The sequence below is a fragment of the Corythoichthys intestinalis genome, chromosome 3, assembly GCF_030265065.1.
Source record: "Corythoichthys intestinalis isolate RoL2023-P3 chromosome 3, ASM3026506v1, whole genome shotgun sequence".
NCBI classification, from domain to species: domain Eukaryota; kingdom Metazoa; phylum Chordata; class Actinopteri; order Syngnathiformes; family Syngnathidae; genus Corythoichthys; species Corythoichthys intestinalis.
The window spans coordinates 17,913,018-17,937,528 of NC_080397.1; the positions used below are offsets into that span (position 1 = coordinate 17,913,018).

A 24,511-nucleotide genomic window follows, 5' to 3' on the forward strand; every position below is an offset into this window, starting at 1 on the left:
ATGACCAAACAAGACACGCTGACATGTACGACAAGATTACAGGAAAGATACGCAGCGAGAAATTGAAGCAACTTGAAGCTAGTTTAATTTCACAGCAGCAGTATTTTGCAAGACCCCGAGAGTCGAAAGAGAAAGCCACAAAGACTAGTTGCGTAATTGTTGAAATTATTAATTTATAAAAATAATAAAGCAAATGTGACACACAGAATGGCTTGCTAAAACTTGCTTAAATATATTGTTCTACGTAAAGGACGTCAGCCAAGGTCAGCCCCCCGCATTTTTACCACACCAAATCTGGCCCCCTTTGCAAAAAGTATGGACACCCCTGACTTAATGAAATGCAAAATGTGTACAGTGTACAGTCTCTAACATTCATATTTCAATATTTTATCGCTTGCAATAATTATAATAAAAAAAAAGGCTTATTAATCATTAGTTTAATTATAATTATTATTCAACTCATTGGATGCCATTGACAGCTGTTCTGCATCGTTTATGGTTAAAATACGTCCCCGTGCTTGTTGTTTTGATTTTAAATAGCGCTTGCATATTGTTAGTTACGGTAAACGTCGAGCAAGAATCCCGTCTTCTGATTGGCTGATAGCGCAAGTTCCTCTCGATTGCGGATGCCAATCTATTCAGTGCATCGGTGGAGTCTGCTACTGGTGTCATCGACGAAGCAGCCGAACGGGCCACTGAAACTATGCCGGGGCGTGATCTCCTTTAAAGTTACTACAGCGGTACTTCAAATCAGGTAAGACGTCATTTAAAACTTGGCAAGAGTTGAGAGGAAGGAGGAGATATCAATATCTGTGACGTGCGCATGCGTCGAATCACGAAGCCCCCAAAGATGTGTACACTACGCCATTCATTTTTAAAACGGCCTTCCTAAAAAGGTCCACCGCCTGTCAAGTCAAACCCAATGGCATATTTCGCGTTTATAAACGGCGCGTGACCGGCAGCTAAGCTAGCCAATTCGATTACTAGTGCTGCCTCATCCATTTCAATGGCAGAGTGACAATTTCTGCTGTACAGTAATATACTGTTTAAGGACAGGCTTAACACCTTCTCCGTTTTGGAGTTACACATTAAACAAAGAGGAAACGGTCTCACTAAAGTCGCCACCGGCGTCATTTAAAAGTATTTTATAGCTAGTCGTGCATTGAATGAATGAATGATCCCTTTTAGATGACACTGATCTTGATAGGCTTTTTCACGCTTACATCATAAAACTGTGGACATGAAAGCAAGCCATTAGGTTATATTTCAATGTAGGCGACACGATACCACGAGATGATGACCATTGTCAAGAGTGAAAATGCCCGGCTAATTAATAAATAAATATATATATATATATATTTTTAAATACAGGAGCCTGAAAGGTTGTACATAAGTTGCCAACATATGTAAACTCACAAAATACCACTTTTTGTCCTCTTTCTGAACCCTCCTAAAATGCCAACTTAATATGCCACAAGGTGGTGCCAAAACTCATAGTTAAATAGTAAATTGGCTTAAGGAAGAACTGTATGTTAAAGTGAAAGTGAAAACTTTTGTATAAAGTGTTAGGGAAAAGTTTGGTTTAGTAGTAACATTTTTGGGGTAAAAACCCGAAGTTCCACCCCAGTTGACATGGTAATGAAATTCATATTTGTCATTGGCCTTGTAGTATATGGAGTCCAGTGACTCACTTGCATGAGACGGCAAATTTAAACGTGGGCAAAGTTCTGCAAGACAGGAAATAGTTGTAAAGTGTGTATAATTCTTGATCCATTGGGTGTTTTGATTAAAACATGACACCCCCCCCCCCAAAAAAAAAATGTAAATCACAGTACAGGTATTTCCCTGCTTCAGACCGTGAATAAGGGGTGTCAAACTCATTTTAGTCTGTGGGCCAGATTTACTCTAATTTGATTTCACATGGCCTGGACCAGTATATTACTGGTTTAAGTCTATCAATAACAAAACAGATTTTCCCCTGTTTGACTGCAAAAAATTTCAAGACAATTTTGGAAGCAGTCAGACTTATTGTAATTGATGCAAAGGCTGTTTCAAATCATATAAGAAATCTAAATTTTTAAAGTAAAAAATAAGTGCAGTTTCACAATATTCTAATGTCTTTTTAAAAATTTTATTCACATGTTCAATTTACAGATGACATTACCGTGATCCCTCTCTACCTCACGCTTCAAACTTCGCACCTTCAGTCCATCGCTGATTTTTTTTTTCACTTGAAAAAAATATATAAATGCAGTAGGGCTGCAACTAAAGATTATTTTTAAAATCGATTAATCTGATAAACGTCACTTTTTTCAACTACCTTCACAATTTACATTGAAGGTGTTTTAGGCATGGTTTAAGTTACAATGAAGACAAAATGGATGCATTTTTCCTTCAAAAATAGTACTTTATTTTATTATTTCATTTATAGTCTACAACTGTACCGATTATAAAATTCATTGGCAACTAATTTATTAATAGAATTTAACTGATTTGTTGCAGCCTTATTAAGAAGCAAGTTTAGAGTTTAAGATGTCAGAAAATTGGCAAAAAAATGTGAATTGTTGTTTTCCAAAGTAAAAGATTTTTATTTATGTCCTACTTTTGACTTAACAAAAATATAATGAAGAAATCGGATATTTACAACTGACAAGTTATATGTATGTTATAATTTCAAGAATTTAGACAATTTTAAGTTGAAGAAGGTCCTAAACGATTAATTGGTGATCAAAGTAGTTGTCGATTAATTTGTTAATCGATTAGATGTTGATTAATCGATAAATTGTTGCACCTCTAAAATACAGTATTTTACAGAGATGTCCCAATCCGATCACATACAGCCTCCCACCTCTCCTTCCTGCTGGTTTTCTTGCTTACCAAGCAGCTGCAAAACATGTCTTATATGTGGGTCCCCATTAACCGCGAAAAACAAGGGATCACTGTAGTTCTACCTTCTACCTTATAAATAAATAAGTAAATAAATAAATAAATATATATATATATACATACAGTATATATAAACTAGAAATACTGTACGTTTCGAACTATAACGTGCACCCGGCTATAGGCTGCACCCACCAAATTTTTACAAGAAAACAGTATTTGTGCATGTATACAGTAAGCCTCACTGAACTATAAGCCACAAGTGTTCATGTTGTATTGTGGGATAGTTATGTATTGTGGGATAGTTACACAAAAAGATATAAGTCTGTAAAACTCCATAAATCTGCCACACTGGACTGGAAAACACTGGGTTCATAGCTGCAGGAAAAAAAATAGCTTCCTATAATCTGGGAATTTACAATTTGAAATTTGCATATCTACATCCACTTGGAAATGACTCATCACACAATACACACCAAGGCTGTTTTATGGGCAGCAACATGTACAGTACTTCTACACTCCCACTCACTGAATTTTTTTAATGAAAGTAATTTCAAAAACTAAATTTTACCTGGACATTGGGATCCCCCAAGAAAAGCTTGATGAAGTGGCATGGGAGACAGAAGCCTGGGCTTCCCTGCTGAAGCTGCTACCCCGCGACCGACTTTGGATAAGCGGGAGAAAATGGATGGATGGATTTCCTCATGAAGCCATGTAACAAAGAATCCTAATTTATGATACATAGCAACTTGAAAATACATGCATGAGTTTCAAAATAATAAAATAATATTCTGTATTAGGCCTGAACGATATTGGAAAAAACTATTGCTGCGATTTTCTTGGGGTTTGCGATATATTATATATTAAAAAAAAAAAAAAAAAAAATTTTAAAGAAATTTTTACTAGATGACTTGAATAGCTGTTTGGAAAGACTTTGGATGACTCATCATGACCACAGTGTACAGTATTCCATCGTTTTTCGCAGTTGATAGGGACCAGAACCCGCCACGATAAGTGAAAAACCGCGCAAGTAGCGCACACCCCCCCCCTTTTGTGTGTGTGTGTGTGTGTGTGTGTGTGTGCTCAATGTATTTATTCAGATCTAGCACTGGAAAGAGATACATATAAGACATGTTTTTTTCTCACTTTTTTCCCCAAAGTATGATTAAAATTTTTTTTTTAATAAATGCTTTTTAAGCACTTCAAATGTAATAATTATGATCAGATTTAAACATAACTGTCCCACCGAATCATTTTTAAACAAGAATACTGTTGTAGAAAAATGCATGGCTTTATTAAATGCTTCTGTTTACCTAACATGGCTGTGACTCTTTGAGTGACATGTAGAAATTACAAACTCCTCATAATCACTTCTGCCGTTTATTTTATATGTCTCGAACGTCTCCACATCCCCCCCACAGACACACACATTCATTCCAGCCCGCCCTTCCTTGCAGTAACAGTTTAACAAGTTAAACGAGGATTGACAGATTGCTGCCCGTGGGAAGTCTGCTTCTTTGGCCAGATCAAAGCCATCGTTAACTTTAATAAGCAAGTATCGCAGTGACTGAGAGCTGGGAGAGGGGGTGAGGGAGGCTGTGGGAGCGAATGAAGCAGAACAAAGGTTTGTGGATTGGAAAAAAAAATTAAAAAACTATCGCACGTCCTTGCGATGGGACTATCGCGCATGCGCACATCGCGATGGCGATGTTTAAACGATATATCGTTCAGGTTTATTCTGTATGCATGAATGAACTAAGGGGCAGTTTACATGGCAACTCTGCGACACAAAGACGCAATGACTGAGTAGCGGATTCGCCTCGCGTGCATATGGTGTCGGCGAAGACGAAAAATTTTGAATCCTGCTTCCAAAGTGGAAGAATCCGATTGCGGGGGGTTGAGGAAGGGCTTCCTCGGCATGCATATCAAATGCTCCTGCGGCGCGACACCGCGCCGTAACGTCAGCACTCGTACACGTCACATTGGGCGTGCGCAGCGGTGCTACTAAACATTAAAAACAGCAAATATGGCGGAATGTCGGCTTTAATTTACTGTTTTAATAATATATTTAAATTAAATATGTTGAACTTTTCAATTTTTGTGCCTTTTTGAACAAAAGAAAAATGACATTGCTTCAAGTGGGTGGGCATATTTTTTTCCGGGCTGAGGGAGCTTGGTGAGGTCAAAGTGCATCATTCTCTGTGGCGCTGTAAATCTGCCCTGCCCCCTAGGGTCTGGCATGAATACTACATATATTTTCATGCAGAATTGCGACATTGTTCAAATGGAGACGCAAATGCAAATTTGAAATTTTTCGTACTCTTGGAGAGTCACCATGTAAACGGCCCCTAAAATATGTCTGGCAAGAAAAACTTGAGTGGGCTGGATCGGAACCCCTAGTGGGGCATTTTTTGGCCTCCGAGCCGTTAGTGTGACACCATTTCAAAGGTTCTATCAAATATCAGCACTTTAACTTAAGAGAATTTTTCCTAAGAGGACTGTATAAGGTGTCCAAATGGTGTTGGTTAGTACAGCCAGAATTTACCTGTCATAGAATAGAATAAAATAGAACAGAATAGAATAGAATAGCCCTTTATTGTCATTATACAGTTGGACAATAAAATTGTGGAGCATCTCACTTTACAGTGCAGTACAAGTAGACTTGCAGGAATAAAAGTATAATATCTAAATAAATATAAAATGTGTAGAGGTAGTCCTATGTTCAGGCAGTGCAAATAATTGAAGTGAAGTAGCAGCAGTTGACAGTGAGGCATTCAATATTGCACATGGTAAGTATTGCACATAGTATTTTGCATGTACATGAATATTGGACATTGGGTAATGTGGTGTTACGTATGGCTGTTCAGGGTGGAGATGGCTTTAGCAAAGAAACTGTTCCTCAGTCTGTTTTTTCTAGCTTTTAATCACCTATAGCGTCTCCCAGAGGGAAGCAGATCAAACAGCTGGAAACCAGGATGTGAGCTGTCCTTGAGGATGTTTAGAGCTCTGCTGAGGCACTGGGAGGAGTAAATGTCCATCAGTGAGGGGGAGAGGACAGCCAATGATCCTCTGCGCTGCCTTGACTGTCTTCTGAAGCCTCTCCCTGTCTGCAGCAGTGCAGCTCCCGTACCAGGTGGAAATGCAGTATGTTAGCAGGCTCTCAATGGATGAGTGGTAGAAGGCCAGCAGCTTCCTAACCAGCTTGTTCTTCCTGAGGACTTGCAGGAAGTGCAGACAGAGATACAGTATTTGCTGTCATTGAGCGGTCATCTGAGATCTGGATTCCCAGGAACCTGTCCAGCATCCTGGCATAGCTTTGCTTCTGTGCCAGATGACTAAGCACAGCGTGCAGAGCTGTGGTGATGGCGTCAGACAACAACAGACAATTAACACCAAAATCTGCATGCTAAACCATTTTACTGGCTTGAAAATGAAAAGAGTTCAATCATTGAAAAGGGTTCAATCAATATTAGTTTGAACTAAAGATGCATGATAATATCGGTTACCAATAATTATCGGCCTATAATGGCAATTATGACGTCACACAGATAAAAAAGAATTTTAAAAAATTCAACCTAGAATGCAATCCGGTAGTTCTATACTTTATTTAGCCTCCAATTGTGTGCAACCGACACAGTTTTGTCAAATTCTGCGCCGGCGTCCCAAACCCTCTTAAAGGTTTTTTTTTGTGCAATTAAGTATTTAATTTGTAAGCATTATAAAGATTAAAATAATATACTTTGTTTTGACGTTGGAATTTACTACTTGCTCACATTTGATGTGGAAAAAGTAGCGATAAATTCTATTTTTGCGCAGCAACATTTTCTCTTTTTTTAGAATTTTAATTTGTATGTATGTATATCTTTTCAATAGAGTTATCAGCTTGACATTATCGGTTATTGGCTGGAAGGAGGAGACAATTATTGTTTATCGGAATCGGTTGAAAAATGCATTATCGCGCATCACTAGTTTGAACTAACGACAGGGCCATCTGCTCTACTGAGTGACAGTCAAAAACTGTATCATAGTGGCTGGATAGTGCATGTAAGCAATTTATTACAAAGTGTTGAATAATAATTCCTCCTTGTGTTTGTACATCTGTTGCACTATTCAATCATTTTGAAAAATTTAATGAATAAGGGTAGTTAAGTAGTAAACATGTCTACCTCACAGTTCTGAGATCAAGGGTTCAATTCTCCAGCCTTCCTTCCTGTTTGTGGTTTGCAATTTCTCCCCGTGTCTGCGTAGGTACTCTGGTTTCTCCCCCACATCCCAAAAACATGGATGGAAGCCTGATTTAACTCTTCAAAATTGTTCCTAGGTATGGATCTAAGCACATATGGTTGTTTGTCTCATTGTGACCAGTGATTGGCAAGCAACTAGATCAAGGGGTACCCTACTTACTGTTCATAGTCAGCTGCGAAAGGCTCCAGCACCCCCATGAACCTTGTGAGGATAAACGGTGCGGAAAAAGATTAATTAATAAGGAACTTTTCTACACATTATGCAAGTTTGTTACTTTTTTATTTAATCCAAATGCACTATAAAGCCTTATTTCTTCAAAAAGTGTCTTCCACTTGAGATGAATCATCGCCTTCCCTAACCCTTTTCTTGTTGTTCTTACACTAAAAAGATGTGGAATATCTATTCGTGGTGTCTCCCCAGATTTGAAAGTTGCTTACATGTTTTCCACGAACTGACTCCACAAAGTTGAAGTCCCATGCACAGCAGCAGCCACTTTTAAAATGACAGTTCTATTCCTGGCAGTCTCACTCTCATTGTCACTAAATCAGGTGACCAAAATATTAGAAAGCAGTCACAACTTCCTGTCTGTCAAGTAATCTTTTCCTTTCTTTCTTCATGTGGAGCAGCAATGGGATAAGGATTATGTCCGCTGCGTTTTCACGCGCATCAAATCACTGACGTCAACAGATTACAGACCTCAGCACTTCTAATCCTTGACTGTGTGAATATTCTCTTGTTAGTGTGTTTTAAAGGAAAGCATCATGAATGAATTCATACAAATAGTTTATTTGGGTCTTTAAAATCACTAATTGACATTCTTAAAACATTTTTGCATAATTTTAATGTCTCTAAAAATAACAATAATTTACATAAATTGAAACATCCCTATTTAAAATAACATTCATTGCATCCTTATTTTTCTTCTGATGCCTGTTTTAGGAACTTAATATTTGGGCTGAATCACATGAGCTTTGCATGATGACACATAGACTTCTTTCTCTTTTTTTTTCACTTCTTCATTGCGAGGTAATCTTACTCTTCCCCCTCCTGTCTCTGTCTTTTCCCTCTCAGCCTTCCAGCCGCTAGACTGTCGAGAGTCCACCATGCTGTCCCGGCTCAGGAGCAGCTTTCCCTTCAGGTCTGCCTACGTGTCTACGTGCAGATGGGCACACACAAAAGAGAAGGGGAAGCCATTAATGCTCAACCCCCGCACCAACAAAGTAAGTGTGCTTTAAACAGTATGTATCTCATGATTAGTGTATGGTTATTGTGCGCCAGAGTGAAAAACAATTACTCGCCATATCCTGTATGTATGTTCTATACTACTGTGAAATATGGTTTGCATAGTGGTGTCCAGTTGAAACCAGATTGATGCTTCTTAGCTTTCCTTTAGTGAGAAAGCATTGTGCTATATGTATTCATATAATGTCTAAGACTATAATAGTTGCTGTTGACCCTGGTTATTCACAAAGGGACTTAGTTGGACCGCATATAGTGAATTGATGCTGTCCTAAATACGATATTGTTTGTGATGGTTATAATTGTCTGTAATTGAATATACAGTGGTCCGTCTACATAGGAAGTTAATTCAATCAAGGATCTTGTTTGTAAGTCGAAAGGTCGTATGTCGAGCAGGATTTTCCAACAAGAATACATTATAATTCCATTCATTTGTTCCACAGCCCGAAAACCTACATTAAATCCTTAATAAATGCTGCTAGTACTATTGCAAATAGCAATTACACAGAGAAAAACAAATGAATTATGAATAAAAATGGGAATAATAATAATATCATAGTAGTAGTAATAACAATAAAACCTGTAATAATGTAACAAATCGGATTCTAATGTGGTTGGATGTGTTTTGCGTGTTATACCTGAACGCACTGTGTGGCTGAATTGACAGGGAGAGAGAGAGGACTTTTTACTTTCACTTTTCATGTTCAGCTGCTGCGGACAGTAGGCACAAGTTGTGAAATAAATGATTACAAACCTGACGAAGCTGGGGATTTTTTGGGTGATGTTACCACCATAATTAATTGTCACCTTAACTTATAAAGACTGGCGAACGGAGGTCAGAGGAGGACCGTCGAGATCGTAAACATTCTGCGGCCGTATAGGCGAGCCAGTTCATGGAAGAGCACACCACTCTCATATTTTTCTAATAGCTCCATCTTCATATTAATAGTAAGCCTCACCTTTTTTCTTTATTCACCTCCTGCACTAACACCATTGAAACCCATGTTGATTTCTCGCACAAAAAAATCCTCTGTGCGTCCGTCTTGCGGAAAACAAACTGCGGCGCTGTCATTAATCGTCGTATTTCGAGCATGTCGTTGGATGTAGAAACAAATGGCGAGTTAAATTTAAAGTCGGATGTCGAAAAGCTCGTGTGTCGAAGCGATCGCATGTCAAGGATAACATTACTAACAACACGTACAGACATCTTGACAAGTTGCTGTGCTCTGAAAAATGTAGTACTGTAAACAGAGCATAAATAGCTGTGCTCTGAAAAATGTAGTACTGTAAACAGAGCATAAATAGCTCATAGCCTATCACGTCTCTTGCCTAGTCTGTTTGCTACGTGTGGTCAAATTAACCGCCTTCCAGTGACTTTACTACTACTACGACTACTACGTTCTGCTGGCATGTTGTAAAAACAGGAGCATCTAGTAACTAACTTCTTCCCTAACGTGTCGTCTTTTTTCATTTTTATTTATTTAAAAGAATATATGAACACAATGTGACTTTTTAAGATCTGTAACTTCAGATTACTGTAAACATTTTGTCACAAAATAAATTTTAAAGAAATAAATGGTGGGACTTTTTACTCAGTACTGGGTGTCTGTCATGTTGAGCCTTAACAGTACAGAAAAAATGATTTAAATATACAAATTTAATTAAGGGATTCATATGTATGTTGAGTCGGAAAAGGTTTACATATTTTAGTACATTTTGTAATTTGGAGCATTTTTAATTGTTACCCCCTAAATTGTGTTATTTTCATCTCCAAGGGGAAAGTTGGTTTCTTTCTTGCCATCCTTCCAGACATACAGTGGGGAGAACAAGTATTTGATACACAGTCAATGGGAAAAACCATTGGCAGTGTATCAAATACTTGTTCTCCCCACTGTACATATCATTTGTATTAAATAAATCCACTCAGACGTCTCACTCCTCGCTACCTTTCTCATTTGTATGAGTGAAGCCATTCTTGGGATTCAGCATATCACATTATGCGAGTTCAGACATCAATCAGATTATCTCACTCAAACTACACAATGTTCTTCATGATTTCCTGCAACGGTAACTTCCTTCAGAACAATGTGTCGTAAGCATTACTTCAGATCACGATTTCCAATCTTGTGCAGTGTTGTTAGTTTTCATTTATTCTTTGCACTTCAGTTTCACATTGTTCAATGTTGGAGTTGGTTTACAAAATGGCCTTCCATAATACAGCTATAATACATATTATGAATGAAGCTTGGTCTCCCCCCTGGTTATGCCCTACTTAGACCCGAACAGAAGAAATGTTGTCGTGCTGGAAATAGACATTCCAAACTCAGATGTAAACAGGTCCCTCCCCAACTGTGATCAGGTCTTAGTAATCACTGGCAACAATGTTGTATATGCTCATGTTAAAATTAGACCTGATGTAGTTTCACCATGTTATTGACTTAAACTAGTCTGGAAAATTGTTCTATCAGCATGACTTTGCGTTTTACTGATCCCCTCCCCCTGTATATGTCCAAACATAAGGAGTCTCGGATGTTCTACATTAGTGTGTAAAGCCCCTGCATTCTCACATACACGAACTGGGGCTGCAGCCCCACACCCCCACTCACACATCCCCATGTGCCCTTTATTGGCCCTCTGCAAATGACGCCCCTCTTTTTCAAAAGTGCTTTGCTCTGCTCTCTTCACTCAGCTGTTGGCTTCACCCATCGGGCGTGAAAAAGTTGTTCTATCTAATGGTACTCTGCCACCTTGTGGACAAAAAGTACAGACATAGGAGTCATCAGAGGGGCTCCAAGCTCCAACGTAAACTTCAGTTTTACAGATGCCATGTCTGTTCTGCAAGAAGCATGAAGTGTACTGAGACACATTTCACACATGTGGCAATTAGATGTCATAGGAGTGGAACCACCCTTTTTCGCCTGACGAATAGAGGAGTTCAATTGTAATTCTTAAGGGAAACCAGACGAGCGTTTTTGTTCATTGTTGTGTGTTTCCCCAGGGAATGGCTTTTTCTTTACAGGAGCGACAGATATTGGGTTTACACGGCCTGCTGCCTCCTAAAGTAGAAACACAAGACCTCCAGGCAATGCGCTTCCAGAAGAATCTCAAGAAAATGACAGATCCCCTTGAAAAGTAAAAACGTATTGAGTCAATTGTTGGACAGAAAAAAAAATACTCTACTTGACCTATTTAACTGTACAGGTACATCTACTTAATGGGTATCCAGGAAAGAAACGAGAGGCTCTTCTACAGGGTGCTGATGGGAGACATCGAGGAGCTGATGCCCATCGTCTACACACCTACCGTCGGCCTGGCCTGTACACAGTATGGACACATATTTAGACGACCCAAGTAAGAGATGTATTTATGTTTACATGTCTTCACATTTTCATTCCGTTGTTTAATCCTGCCCAAATATCCGTAGTATTTGTTGTATTTGCATTGATCTATTTTTAAGTATAATTATTTAATTTAAATGTAAAGTATTTTCCGGACATATACATAAGACAAAAAAATGCATCATGACAAAAAAAAAAACATAATTACTATAATTCCAGGACTGTAGACTAGGGGTGTGACAAAATATCGAAATGGTAAAGAATCGTGATACTTTGTATCCCAATAGGTTATCGATATGCTCCTGCCAAGAATTGAGATATCGTTTTAAAAAGGTGTCAATGTTTAAAAAAAAAAAAAGCACCCAACAAGTTGCTACCAAAATCTTCCACCATGATGGTGTCTCAGGTAACTGTAAGGCTGCCATTGACGGTCCTTGACACCCAATCCATTTAGACCATTTAATTTCGTTCATTCGAAACCAGAGCATTCACAATTATTTTGTCTGATTTTCGGGGCATTTACAGGTCACTTGCTGTTCATTTGCAGGTCATTTCCTGTTGAGTTTTGAGTCACTGTTCTAATCATTTGGGTGATTCCCAGGTCACTTCCTGTTCTGTAACTCAAAATAAACTTCCTGTTCTGTAACTCAAAATAAACAGGAAGTGACCCATAAAGTATCCCAAAATCAACAGGAAGTAACTGAAAATCAACAGGTAAATGACCTTAAATGGCCCAAAATTACTCATTGCCTGGCATTGACTGCCACTGACGGCCATAGACGTTCAATCCGTTTGAAGTGGGAGGGATGGCTGCGAATGAACAACACTTGGCTTATGTTGTTCTTAACAGGGAGCAGCTGGATTCAGCTAAGTGAAATGAAGTAGACTAGAGGGCAGTGTATCCATCCAAATCAATAAAACTAAATGAAAACACTTTCAAAATGAACCATTACAACGCCACTTTAATTAAACGAATACTCGAAGCAGCAAAATTTAATTCGAATCTTTTTTTCTAATCGAATACTCGAGTTAATTGATTAATCGTTGCAGCACCAATATATACTAGTATATGGTTTGATAGGGAACGGTTTTATCACCGTACAGCTAGAAAGCGCCACTGTGGATGCTTCTCTAAACTTAAAGGCAAAGAGATTGCAAAGATTACATGTTTGTTCTTATCACTTCGTTGATAAGAAACCCACTGAAGAACATCCTTTCCCGGTTGTGTTGTTGTAGTAGCTGCTACGGCAGCAGTAGTTGTAGGGAAAAAATATTAAACTTTATAATTACCATTAGGGGTGTGACAAAATATCGAAATGGTGATATATCGTGATACATTGTATCCCAAAAGGTTATCGATATGCTTCTGTCAAGAATAGAGATGTCGTTTTAAAAAGGTTTCAATTAAAAAAACAAAACAAAACAAAAAACAAAAGGCTGCCATTGACTGTGCTCGACGCCCAATCCATTTAGACTGAAACCAGAGCATTCATAGTCATTCGGTCCGATTTTCGGGGCATTTACAGGTCACTTGCCTTTCATTTTAGGGCATTTACAGGTCATTTCCTGTTGAACTTGAGTCACTGTCTATTCCTTTGGGTGAATCCCAGGTCACTTCCTGTTCTGTAACGCAAAATAAACAGCAAGTCACCCATAAAATACCCCAAAATTAACAGGAAGTAACTGAAAATCAACAGGTAAATGACCTTAAATGGCCCAAAATTACCTCATTGCCTGGCATTGGCTGCCAGTGATGGCCATAGACGTTCAATCCGTTTGAAGTGGGATTCGTTCATTCGCTGCCACCCTCCCAGTTCAAATGGATTGGACGTCTACTAGTGATAAACTCATTCCAGTTCACAGCAGAAGCTTGTTTTTCTGTTTATTAGTTGTTTGTAGAATATCGTAGAATGATTTCCTGACCAATGTATCGATAAGCGTTGAATCGCCATTTCGTCAGATCATCGTTATCGTGAGCTTTGCATCGCAAATCGTATCATAATGTGAGGTAACAAGAGGTTCCCACTCCTACTGTAGTCTATAAACGACACGATCCGAATTACCTAAAATAAAAATAAAACATCTGTATATACGCCACACCTGACTATTAACCACATGTGTCTATGTCTTAATATGGGATATTTACACCGGGAGATGTTACGCAGAAACATTTGATTGATCAAAAGTACTGTATATTTATTAACCAAATTGACATCAGATGTCCAAGCATCTATGCTACCGAGATGTCTAACAATCCACGGTTCAACTTAAATGGTTCTTCTGTAGTGGCACGAAAGGTCTACTCTTGACAACAGGTTGGTATTTACATGGGAAAAACAGTTGGCCTTCTCACAAACTTGAGTTAAACAAAGCTAAGGATGCATGATTTGCATTGGAGCACATGAGAACTCAAGTTGTAATGGAACAATAATGCTAGTTGTTAGAGACTATGAACCAGTGTTGTTTTTGGCAGCCCTTTTAATTTTCGTCTTGCTCTTAGTCCATTGGACGATAATACTTATTAGTCAAATTCAATGTTCCCTCTAAGCTGCGCACGTGCGCAATCTCGCACTGCTAGCACATACTAAGTGCATAAGAAAATCTATGCAGCTATGGCAGCGCACAAAATAAAATTCAACAGAAACGTATTGTAGCGTCACTAGGACCACTGTCAGGACCGCAGTGATGTGTCAGTGCGACACTCCTATTGGTGCGTTCGATACAACAACGCGAGACTTCCATTGGTGGGTTACTACACCACAATTGTTTTCGCCGACGGAGGACGTTTTGGCAGAGCGCCGGAACATATTTCCTCCACACCCTACTCACCTTTTTAACCCCTGACCCATTTTCATGCCTGAGTAATTAATATCTAAGATATCTATTAGAACTGATGTAATCTAGTTAATTAGACCAACACATTTTTTTCTATACCATTTTGCAATATAACTCAATGAGCAACAGGTGTCTAGCCAATAATACGATACAGTTCACTTTACTTACGCTACGCAGCCAATCGTAGCAGCGACAGTGTTGCGCATATGTACCCTGCACATACGCGCCGTGCAGGTTCGCTAGCGAACAACAATGCAGCGGAGTTAACCCTTAAAGACCTGCAACATGAAGCAATTATCAGAGAATCCCAAAATTTGAAAAATAAGGTCTTAATGAAACCTTTTCTTTTTCAAATTTGTAAAAAGAAATGTCAAATGAATATGTGTAATAAGTAGGGCTGTCAAAATTATCGCGTTAACGGGCGGTAATGGATTTTTAAAAAATTAATCACGCATCTCTTAAAAAAAAAAAAAAAAAAAAATGTTCACAAAAAGAAAAGCGCTTAATGCAAAGACAACTGGCATTCCCAATCAAAATAGCTATGCAAAATAATACTCAGACTTTGGTCAAACTCAATTCAAACATTTCGTTTAGCTCAACAAATACACTAGATGGCAATATTTAGTGACAATATACAAACTATCAAAATTACTATAACTTGTACTCACATTTATCTTTTCAGTATTGCAAGTCTTTCTATCCGTGGATCCCTTTCACAAAAAGAATCTTTACAATGTTAATGCCATCTTGTGGATTTATTGTTATAATCAGGGGTGCACATAAGTGGTCCGCATGCGCGCATGCGTACTGGACGTAGACAAACGCGCTGGCCCTCAACGGCTTAGATACGCTTTTGCGTACCGATGGCTGACCACTGTATTTGCAGCGGACACGAGAAAATAACTTCTCAAAATGTCGAAGAGGAAGGCCACACTGAGTAATTACTTCCGTGTTCCCCCACCCCCGTCAAAAGACAGACGACAGAGACGTCACCGGAGCTACCGAAAAAAAGGACTTTTGCTGAAAAGTGGCTACAGGATGTACCATGGCTAGAAGCAAATGATGCTCGCACGGAAATGCGGTACAAAATGTGCCGTGAGAATCCCAATGTCGCCGATAAGAGCAGCGCATTTTATGTTGGGTCAAAGAATTTCAGCCATCCAAACTTTGAAAAGCTTGAAAAAACAGAGCGCATGTGGCAATTACGCAAAATATCGATGTCAAACAGGACCCCACTCGCCCTATGGACAAGTGGCGGAATAAAGGTAATGAACAGCGAAATGCACTGACAAACGTGTTTTTGCTCGCATTTTACAAAGCTAAACATGCACGTTCAATGAGGTCTTATGAGGAGGACATCCCACTTTTAAAAAGGCTTGGAGTTAATGTGGGAGCCGCATAATGCCCTTTATTTTGAATAGGTGCTTTTTATTTCTTTACATTTCACTTCAAAGTAATGGCAATTTTGTTGTGCCAGTTGATTTTAATCAAGCATTAATTGTTAATATAATTAATTAAAGTTAATTGGCTCTAAATGAAGCTTGTCATAAATTTATCGCATCGGGCGGGTCGGCTCTCAAGCTCAGTGAGGACCAAGTCACATCTCTAGGTCCTCCTCTGAGAACCTGGGCAAAAAAATTATGTGCACCCCTGGTTATAATAAACAAATACAGTACTTATGTACACTATGTTGAACGTATACATCTGTCTTTTCTTATCTTTCCATTCCTACAATAATTTACAGAAAAATATGGCATATTTTAGAGATGGTTTAAATTTTGATTAATTTCTATTAATTAATTTTTAAGCTGTGATTAACTCGATTAAAAATTTTAATCGTTTGACAGCCCTAGTAATAAGCGCTCTAATATCTATAACCCTTTCTAAATCCTGTTTTTTTTTTCTCATGGAACCTGCAGATGCATGTGTTGACTTGCATCCATCGTTTTTTTTTTCAAAAAGAAATGTCAAAATCCTGAATTACTCTCAGAATCATGAAATTTTAGGTGTATCAAATGTGATACATTTGGCAATGAAGGGTTAAGAGACACAAATGCTAAACCCTTATGGCGAAAGAAACGGGCAGCGATACTACACCACACAAATGCGGTTCTTTAAGATATAATTGCCGTTGGCGTATGTGCAACTAGAATAACAAGCGGTGAAACTGATTGAGATTTTTTTCTTTTTCTTCATATGTTTTTTAAGCCTGTCATGTACAGCTACTTAGATACAGAGAAAAGGCATCTTGAGTGTCCGTATCCTATGGTTAAAGCAGGACTCTTACAAATAAATAATACACATCTCATGTACCACAAGATTTTTGTGTTTTTCATTTTAAGTGGGCCAAATCAATTATATTAAAATTAAACTAATGAAAATTGCTGATGTAATTCTTTTAATAAGCCATGCATCTTGCTAAGGTCCAAGATTTTGAACAGGCCTGATACTGATGCGTGGCCACCGCATACACATCTGATGTTGCTCACAGTGGTCCTCAATGCTCTCAGGGAGCTTGTGTGTCTCCTCGGACACATGAAAAATTGGAGGGAACATTGGCAATATTTTAGTCATCTCAAAATGACGAAACGTCTCAAAAACGTTTTTTTTTAACGAAAACACTAATTTCGTCTACTTTTAGTCGTTGTTTACTAAAAATGTTTTTCTCTTTAAAATTTAAATAAGAAAAAAAGACAATCTCCCGAAATAAATAAATAAAGGTTTTGACATTGACAGACGAGCACATATTGCAGCGTCTACAAGGACAACACCAACTTGGTGATAATACACACTCAGCAGGAAAACAGTACATTATTTTTAATTAATTATACCCACCTGGGCGACATGAACTTTATGTAATAAAAAATATAAATAAAAAATAAATAAATAAAAAAAAAGGACGCTCGCTGTTAGCATTAGCCTAAGCATTAGCCTAATGCTAACTCGAATGCTATGCTGACGCTATAAGATATATTTTTGTGTGACGATCACTCAGTACAGAGGATAAAGCAACATTGCATATTCTCTCTGGCCAAGATAAGAAAAATAATCTTTGTAACTTTGTATGCGTGTGTGCTAGCCTGCATGGCGACTGGAGAGGACACACTGGTGAATCGGAGCGGGAGGTGCAGCACGTCATGAGTGACACAACCAGACACTGCTATGATGTAGGCTAACTAAACATAAAATGCCGCACATTGTGAACATGTGACAGAAACTATTGCCCATTTTTGTCTTGTTCTCGTCTCGTCAGATGAAAACTGGCATTCGTCTCGTTATGTTTTAGTCTCCCAAAACCAATTTTTAGCTCGTTATCGTCTCGTCGTCGTCATGAAAAAAATTGGTCATTGTTGACGAAAACAACAGCGCTATGAACGCATCCCAAGTGACAACAACATTATGACCGTGGAGCGAAATTAAATGGAAGTAAACCCTTTTTTTAAAAAAATATATTTTTAACCAGAAAAGCTAATTTGTCCTAAAAAAATCCACAAATTAGCCACATTGTTATTAAGCCTCAGGGTTCAAATGGAGAGAAAAGAGTAGCGACTTAAAATTATGGTAGTTGCACTGGACTAAAATCTAAGTTTTGTGCGGAAAATATGGCCCTTGAGCACAAAAATCTGTTACTGCCAACCTTTTGTTATATACACTCCCAAAAATAACACTGTAATAGAAGTCCTATTATTTTTTTTCACTAGGGGCTTGTTTATCTCCATTCTGGATAAAGGACACATTCGCTCCATCTTGGACAACTGGCCAGAAACAAATGTGGCTGTGAGTTTTCTCTCTTTGAATTTATAAGAAGTCTCGAATAAATGGAAATTTTACTTCATATTAACTTAAGCTTCCTTCTTGTAGGCAGTCGTGGTGACTGATGGAGAGCGTATTTTAGGCCTCGGCGACCTAGGTGTTTATGGCATGGGGATCCCTGTTGGCAAACTCTGCCTGTACACGGCTTGCGCTGGCATCAGGCCTGAGAAGTGCCTCCCTGTCGTAATTGACGTCGGCACAGACAACGAGGTGGGAAGAGCGCTGTGAAATCCGAAGCCGTAAAATACCATCATTCGATACATGTCTCTTCTCACCTGTCAATCAGACTCTACTCAAAGATCCGCTCTATATGGGCCTTTACCAGAGGAGGGATCGCTCGCAGGCTTATGATGATCTCATTGACGAATTCATGGAGGCCGTGGTGGACAAATATGGGCAGGACACACTTATCCAGTTTGAGGATTTTGGGAACCACAACGCTTTCCGTTTTCTCAGGAAGTACAGGGAGAAGTACTGCACCTTTAACGACGATATTCAAGGTTGAGTACTTTAATCCCTTAAATTGTCTTCTACACTCTAAAAGACACCGTCCGCTTTTTAATTGTGAGTGGCGTTGCTCGCTGAATAATAAAGTGATATTAAATAAAGTTTACATTTTCCCCCCCTTCAGGAAGAAAAATGTGCCTTCATGATGTATTTACTCACATAGCGTGTACTTACTTTACCTATACTGTAACCGTCACATAGGGCATTATAGTGTAACTTTGAGTATGACTGCACAGGCAGCCTTCAGAAAAGACTTGACATCTGTAAAGCTTAAGTTTACTGTGGGGTTTCAGAGTTGCAAAAGAAGCTTGGATTTATTAATCTAAATAATGAAATAGTAATATCATATAATTTCTGAAAACTGATCTATCGTGATACTAAAACAATTAGAAGACAGATATAGAGTAACAAAACTACAGTTCCGTACAGTACTTGCACATTTGTCGTGGTGCGTAAAAATTGAAATTAATGATGGAGTTGAAAAAGAAAAGTGCTATTTTATGTGGAGCAATTCCATTATTTGTTTAAAAAAAAAAAACACACACAAATACATTTCTAAAAAACAAAAACTACTTATACATATGAAGGACTTACCCCTTATAAATGCACCTCAGAACGAATGAGAAAGTCATAACGAAAAAATGAACTGGTGCATCACTCATACTACAATGTTCTCAGTCTCGAAAGACTTTCTAATTTGATACATACAGTATATAAGTATATAATATAAATCCTTTTATTTAGTGGTATCTGTTACTAGAGTTTTTTTTTAAACACTTCTTTATGTCCTGAATGTTATGAGCTTTAACAAATTAAAAATCTTTCAAATACTGCCGTGTAAATAAAGACCCTTGGACCACAAGGAAACATACTGTCTGTATATATTCCTCAGTTATAGCTTAATTTATATAATTTTCTGCCTTTTTCTCATTGTAGGCACAGCAGCTGTGGCCCTTGCTGGTCTGCTCGCGGCTCAGAGGGCCACTGGAAAGCCCATCACGGAACACCAAGTGCTTTTCCTCGGAGCCGGAGAGGTAAACTGAATGCTGCCCTGTCATTTGTTTTGTGAAAATTAAATTTAATTCTGTAATTTTGCCGGGTCCATAGGCTGCTCTGGGCATTGCAAACCTGATTGTCATGGCCATGATGGAGTCGGGCATGTCGCAGGCGGACGCTAGGAAAAAAATCTGGATGTTTGACAAAGATGGCTTACTCGTTAAGGTCAGTAGAAGGCTAAATGGATGCGCACAAGATGTCTGTGTTCCTTCCTGTCTGCCTCAGAGAAGTTGTTGTCATCGATTGGCTGCACTGTTTGTATCTTCAGGGAAGGTTGCAGGCAACGGACGCTAACCAGGAAGTGTTCGTTCACGACAGTCCTGGTGACGTTCACAGCTTTCTGGATGCTGTCAATACTATTAAACCAACAGCTATTATTGGTAAGAACATGTCAACTGTGACTCGTAAAACAAATTAATTGAGATCTACAAAACTCTGAAGTATCGTGAAATGAATAATTCCTGATAATTTTTGGTTATGGATATACAGTCTGGTTGGTGTCATGACATACAGTCGTTTTTGATGTGAGACTTTTACATTTGGATTCGTTTACGTTCTGACTTGACTGATAATTTTCTCTATATGCTTTTTTCCCCCTCACCTGATGGTGTTTCTGCTCTTGTTATGAATATTTACACTTAATGTTAATTGTTAATGTTAATTTAAAAAAAAAATCATAACAAAACAAAAACATTTTGGCCTGTGTTCCAACTTCATTCTCAAAACTCTTCCTCCCTAATTTTATTGCATTTTCTTTTAATACCAATTTCATGCACATGCTAACATATTTTTTTTTCTCATGATCTATTCGTAATGACTTGTCAAAATGTCCTTACTTTTTATATTACTTTTCGGATTTTATGTATTTTAACATAAAGGAGATAAAGGTTTTCATATTAATTTTGAACATTTTTTTTCTCTCAATGGCAGGTGTGGCGGGAGCTGGTCGACTATTCACCCATGATGTCATCAAGGCCATGGGCGCTATAAATGAGCGCCCCATTATCTTCGCCCTTAGCAACCCTACTACCAAAGCAGAGTGTACCGCTGAGGATGCCTACACATTTACAGATGTATACAACTTATTATTTTACAAATGTTATAGGAACACTACGGTGAACACCCAGATATGTGCACTTTAGCCTTCTCAAATTTGCATATTTGCGGATTTTTTTTGGGGGGGGGGGGGGGGGCAGATTTGACCTAATGGCTGTTTTCCCACTAAAACTATACATTTGTCTAATATGATTTTTTTTTTTTTTTTTTTGGTATCATCTATTGGCATTTGTAGGCAATTATAAAACTTTTTGTGTTGGCACCAATTTCTTACCTATTGCATGGGTTCAATGTACAGGTATGTGGATTTATTGGCTGTCTAACAACACTTCACATACCAACAGGGTAGATGTCTCTTTGCCAGTGGTAGTCCTTTTGATCCTGTGACTCTGAGTGATGGACGAGTTTTCACTCCCGGTCAAGGCAACAATGCTTACATCTTTCCAGGTGAGCAACACCAACTAAATGTTCTTTATTGTTCATAAGCAGTAGAAATCATCGAGTAGACTCGTGTTGCTTTTTGTGTGACAGGTGTGGCTCTGGCTGTCATCCTGAGCGGGGTGCGTCACATCAGTGATACAGTGTTCTTGGAGGCTGCCAAGGTCTGTTATAACTGTGGAGAAAAAAAAAACTGATCTGCACTGTATGTTCTCAATGCTAACTGGCATCATGTTTCCATCAAGCCACCACCACTATCTTGTGTTTACTGTATGTACAGTATGTCTATTGACATAACATGGAAAACCTCAGCCGTTTACTCCATGACTTAAAATATTCCAACAGTTTATTTTTGTTATTAATGCAACTTGAAAGATCCTCAAAGAAAAATATACATGTGGATTCAATAAAACTGCTCTATTTTTTTACAAAATTTTGAATTTATAATTATATTATTCATCTACGAACCAGATTTCAGAAAACATATCTTCCCTTAAAACATTAAAACATTTTCTCAGTTTAAACTTTTTCCCGCTCACATTACATATGTTCTATTCTGAATAAAATACTGACATTTGGCACTCCCACATCATTGCATTCAGTTTTTATTCACAATTTGTATCGTGTTCCAAATTTTTTGGAGTCCAATTTGTATATTTTCCCCTTAGTTTTACCATATTTTTCGCTCAAAATACCAGGCCATTGTCACATTTAAGGAATTTTGACATTGGTCTGGTAACATTACAGAAATTTTTGTTTTACTGTGTCGCCCATCTTCCTACTTCCTTAAGTCAAACATGAAATTGGTAACAACTTGAGAATGGAGTTCACAATTTGTGTTGCTACATTTTTTTCGTCTAATACAAATAAGCTGAATAGCCATCCACTTGTTCACATGCAGTAAGTTGGACTGTTGTTTTGGCAGACGCTGGCAGAGCAGCTGACTGATAAAGAACTGGAAGAAGGTCGACTATACCCACCTTTATCCAACATCAGAGAAGTTTCTCTCCAGATGGCTGTCAAGGCAAGACAAATAAACAAAAACATGCCCAATATTCTGTAACATCTTTCTACGCCTTTCAGTTTTTACCCTCAGGGGTTAGCACAGTGAAACAGAACATTTTGCATGATATCTTCGGCACACAATTAGTTTTTTTTTTTTTTTTTTTTTCTGACTCAACCCACAAGCAGGAATTGAACCCAGACCTCCACAATAGCAGAGTGGGGCTCAGACTACAAAGCTACCAGTCAATTTTTGGTAAAATATCCCGCCAAAAAACAAAACTTGTGTGTCAATTATACCATGCAAATCAACTGTAAAGTATTTTTGTACATTTGCACACTGCATATTGTACATCTATTTAACCGAGACAATGTGAAAGATTCACCTACAAACGCTCACTGGCTTTGTACCTAACCTCTACTTGTTCATCCAATCACAAATCTAACTGATGCGGTTTTGACTGGGAGGGGCTGCCAGCGATAGAATGATGATTAATATAAATGTGTTGTTTTTTCTCATAAAATTACAAAATTCCTATCATACAGTTTTCATATTGTGTTTTGTATAAGCTTGTTTCATTGTAGAACAACTTAATTTGCAAAGTGTAATATTTTCCCCACCCTCACTTAAACCGGTATGCTCGTTCTCTCTACTGTGTATCTGTTCAAGCAGGTGGTGGAGTACGTGTATGCCAAAGGCATGGCCTTTCGCTACCCGGAGCCGGTGGACAAGAATGCTTTTGTGCATGCAACAGTGTGGAACACAAACTACGACTCCTTCTTGCCGGACACCTATGACTGGCCTGGGGTCAACTTCAGCCCCAAGCCTAGTAACTAGACACACTCACTCCTTCTTAAGTTACGATCCCACTCCATTCCTTATATCCACACCATAAAGAACAACTGAACATGTATTATGTTACATTTCAGCTGTCTTGTGACAGCATGGGCATTTAGTTTGGAATTGTCACTGTTCTTTCTTGCCTCACTGATTAATACCTTTAACAATTGCATCCTCTAGTGGTGAAAAAGGGCAGCTGAAAATTATAGTTGAAGCACTAAAATCATTTAGATACAAGCAGGGCAAATAGATAGTTGACATTCAAAGAAAGCAGTATACACATATTTTGAGCAGGTTAAGTCATTGTTGGAAGGCAGTTCAAAGACCCCAAACAGGATGGGGCTGGGGGTATTATTATTTGGGATTGAAAGTGTCACACTGGTTTAAAATTTGTAATTTCATCCTTGACCATTTTCTGAGTACAACAAAATGTAGTTTTTTTTTTTTTTTTGTAATAGACATTTAACACTTATCCCTATGTGTTGGACCCTTTTTAGATACTCCCAATAGTATTTATTTCCCCCCCAAAAAACACTCCTAAGATAAAAGTAGATGCATCAAGCAGTTAAAACAACATCCAAGACAAAATAAAAAAAAGATGCTATAATTTTTACAACAGTATTACCGTACTCTTTAACGTATTAACGTTTCCATTTAATACAAGTTGTTCAAACCGTGTGTTTGTGTTACTGAGCTGCCAGCAAACAAAATTATTATTCATTCACATTTGAAAGTACACAATTCAACATTCTACTGGGGATAAAATCTTTTGCTTTGAGTACACTGTTCATACCACTTGCACTCATAAAACCATTTGTACTTTGTGTCATGCTAAATGAAATAGTTTTTAACTGTTGCTTATTCATGCAAAATACCAATGTGGTAATATATTTTCTGTACTTTGCAGATTTTAGTAATTTTTGCTAAATCATCATGTGAGAAAAAGACAATGAAATATGACCTGTTTTGTAGGTCTATTTTTCTAATTTACTGTAGTATGTGCTCAGATATTTTGCACACTAAAGGCATCATTTTGTATTCCTCCATTTTGCTGCATAATTTAGTCATTGTGACCTCACACACTGGATACTCAGAAACCTCGTGGCCTAAGTACTACTTTGATATCAACTTGATGTTGAGGACATTATTAAATTGCAGGATCAACACTTTTTTTTTAAATATATATATTGTAATCATCTGCTATGCTAAATGACTGCTAAACTTTGAACATCAAGTTGTCACGTTTTCTAGCGTTTTA

The 24,511-nt window shown here is 38.1% G+C and overlaps 1 protein-coding gene across 6 annotated transcripts; it reads left to right on the forward strand.

The window, feature by feature from the left end:
* The first annotated feature begins 612 nt into the window (after window positions 1–612).
* Window positions 613–23,721, forward strand: me2 (malic enzyme 2, NAD(+)-dependent, mitochondrial). 6 transcript variants are annotated; one of them, XM_057831472.1, is made up of 18 exons: window positions 616–754; window positions 5,801–7,204; window positions 7,549–7,676; window positions 7,755–7,863; window positions 8,200–8,348; window positions 11,366–11,499; window positions 11,569–11,718; window positions 18,242–18,317; window positions 18,402–18,563; window positions 18,640–18,853; window positions 19,797–19,894; window positions 19,968–20,081; window positions 20,185–20,296; window positions 20,847–20,989; window positions 21,317–21,419; window positions 21,504–21,574; window positions 22,336–22,434; window positions 23,086–23,721. In XM_057831472.1, the coding sequence occupies exons 5-18, from the start codon at window positions 8,232–8,234 to the stop codon at window positions 23,248–23,250; spliced, it is 1,758 nt and encodes a 585-aa protein (XP_057687455.1). In that variant the 5' UTR covers window positions 616–754; window positions 5,801–7,204; window positions 7,549–7,676; window positions 7,755–7,863; window positions 8,200–8,231; the 3' UTR covers window positions 23,251–23,721. The 6 variants fall into 6 exon arrangements, with proteins under 6 accessions (XP_057687454.1, XP_057687455.1, XP_057687457.1 ...); XM_057831475.1 differs by lacking the exons at window positions 616–754; window positions 5,801–7,204 and adding an exon at window positions 7,249–7,345; XM_057831474.1 differs by lacking the exons at window positions 7,549–7,676; window positions 7,755–7,863.
* Window positions 23,722–24,511: the final 790 nt, after the last annotated feature.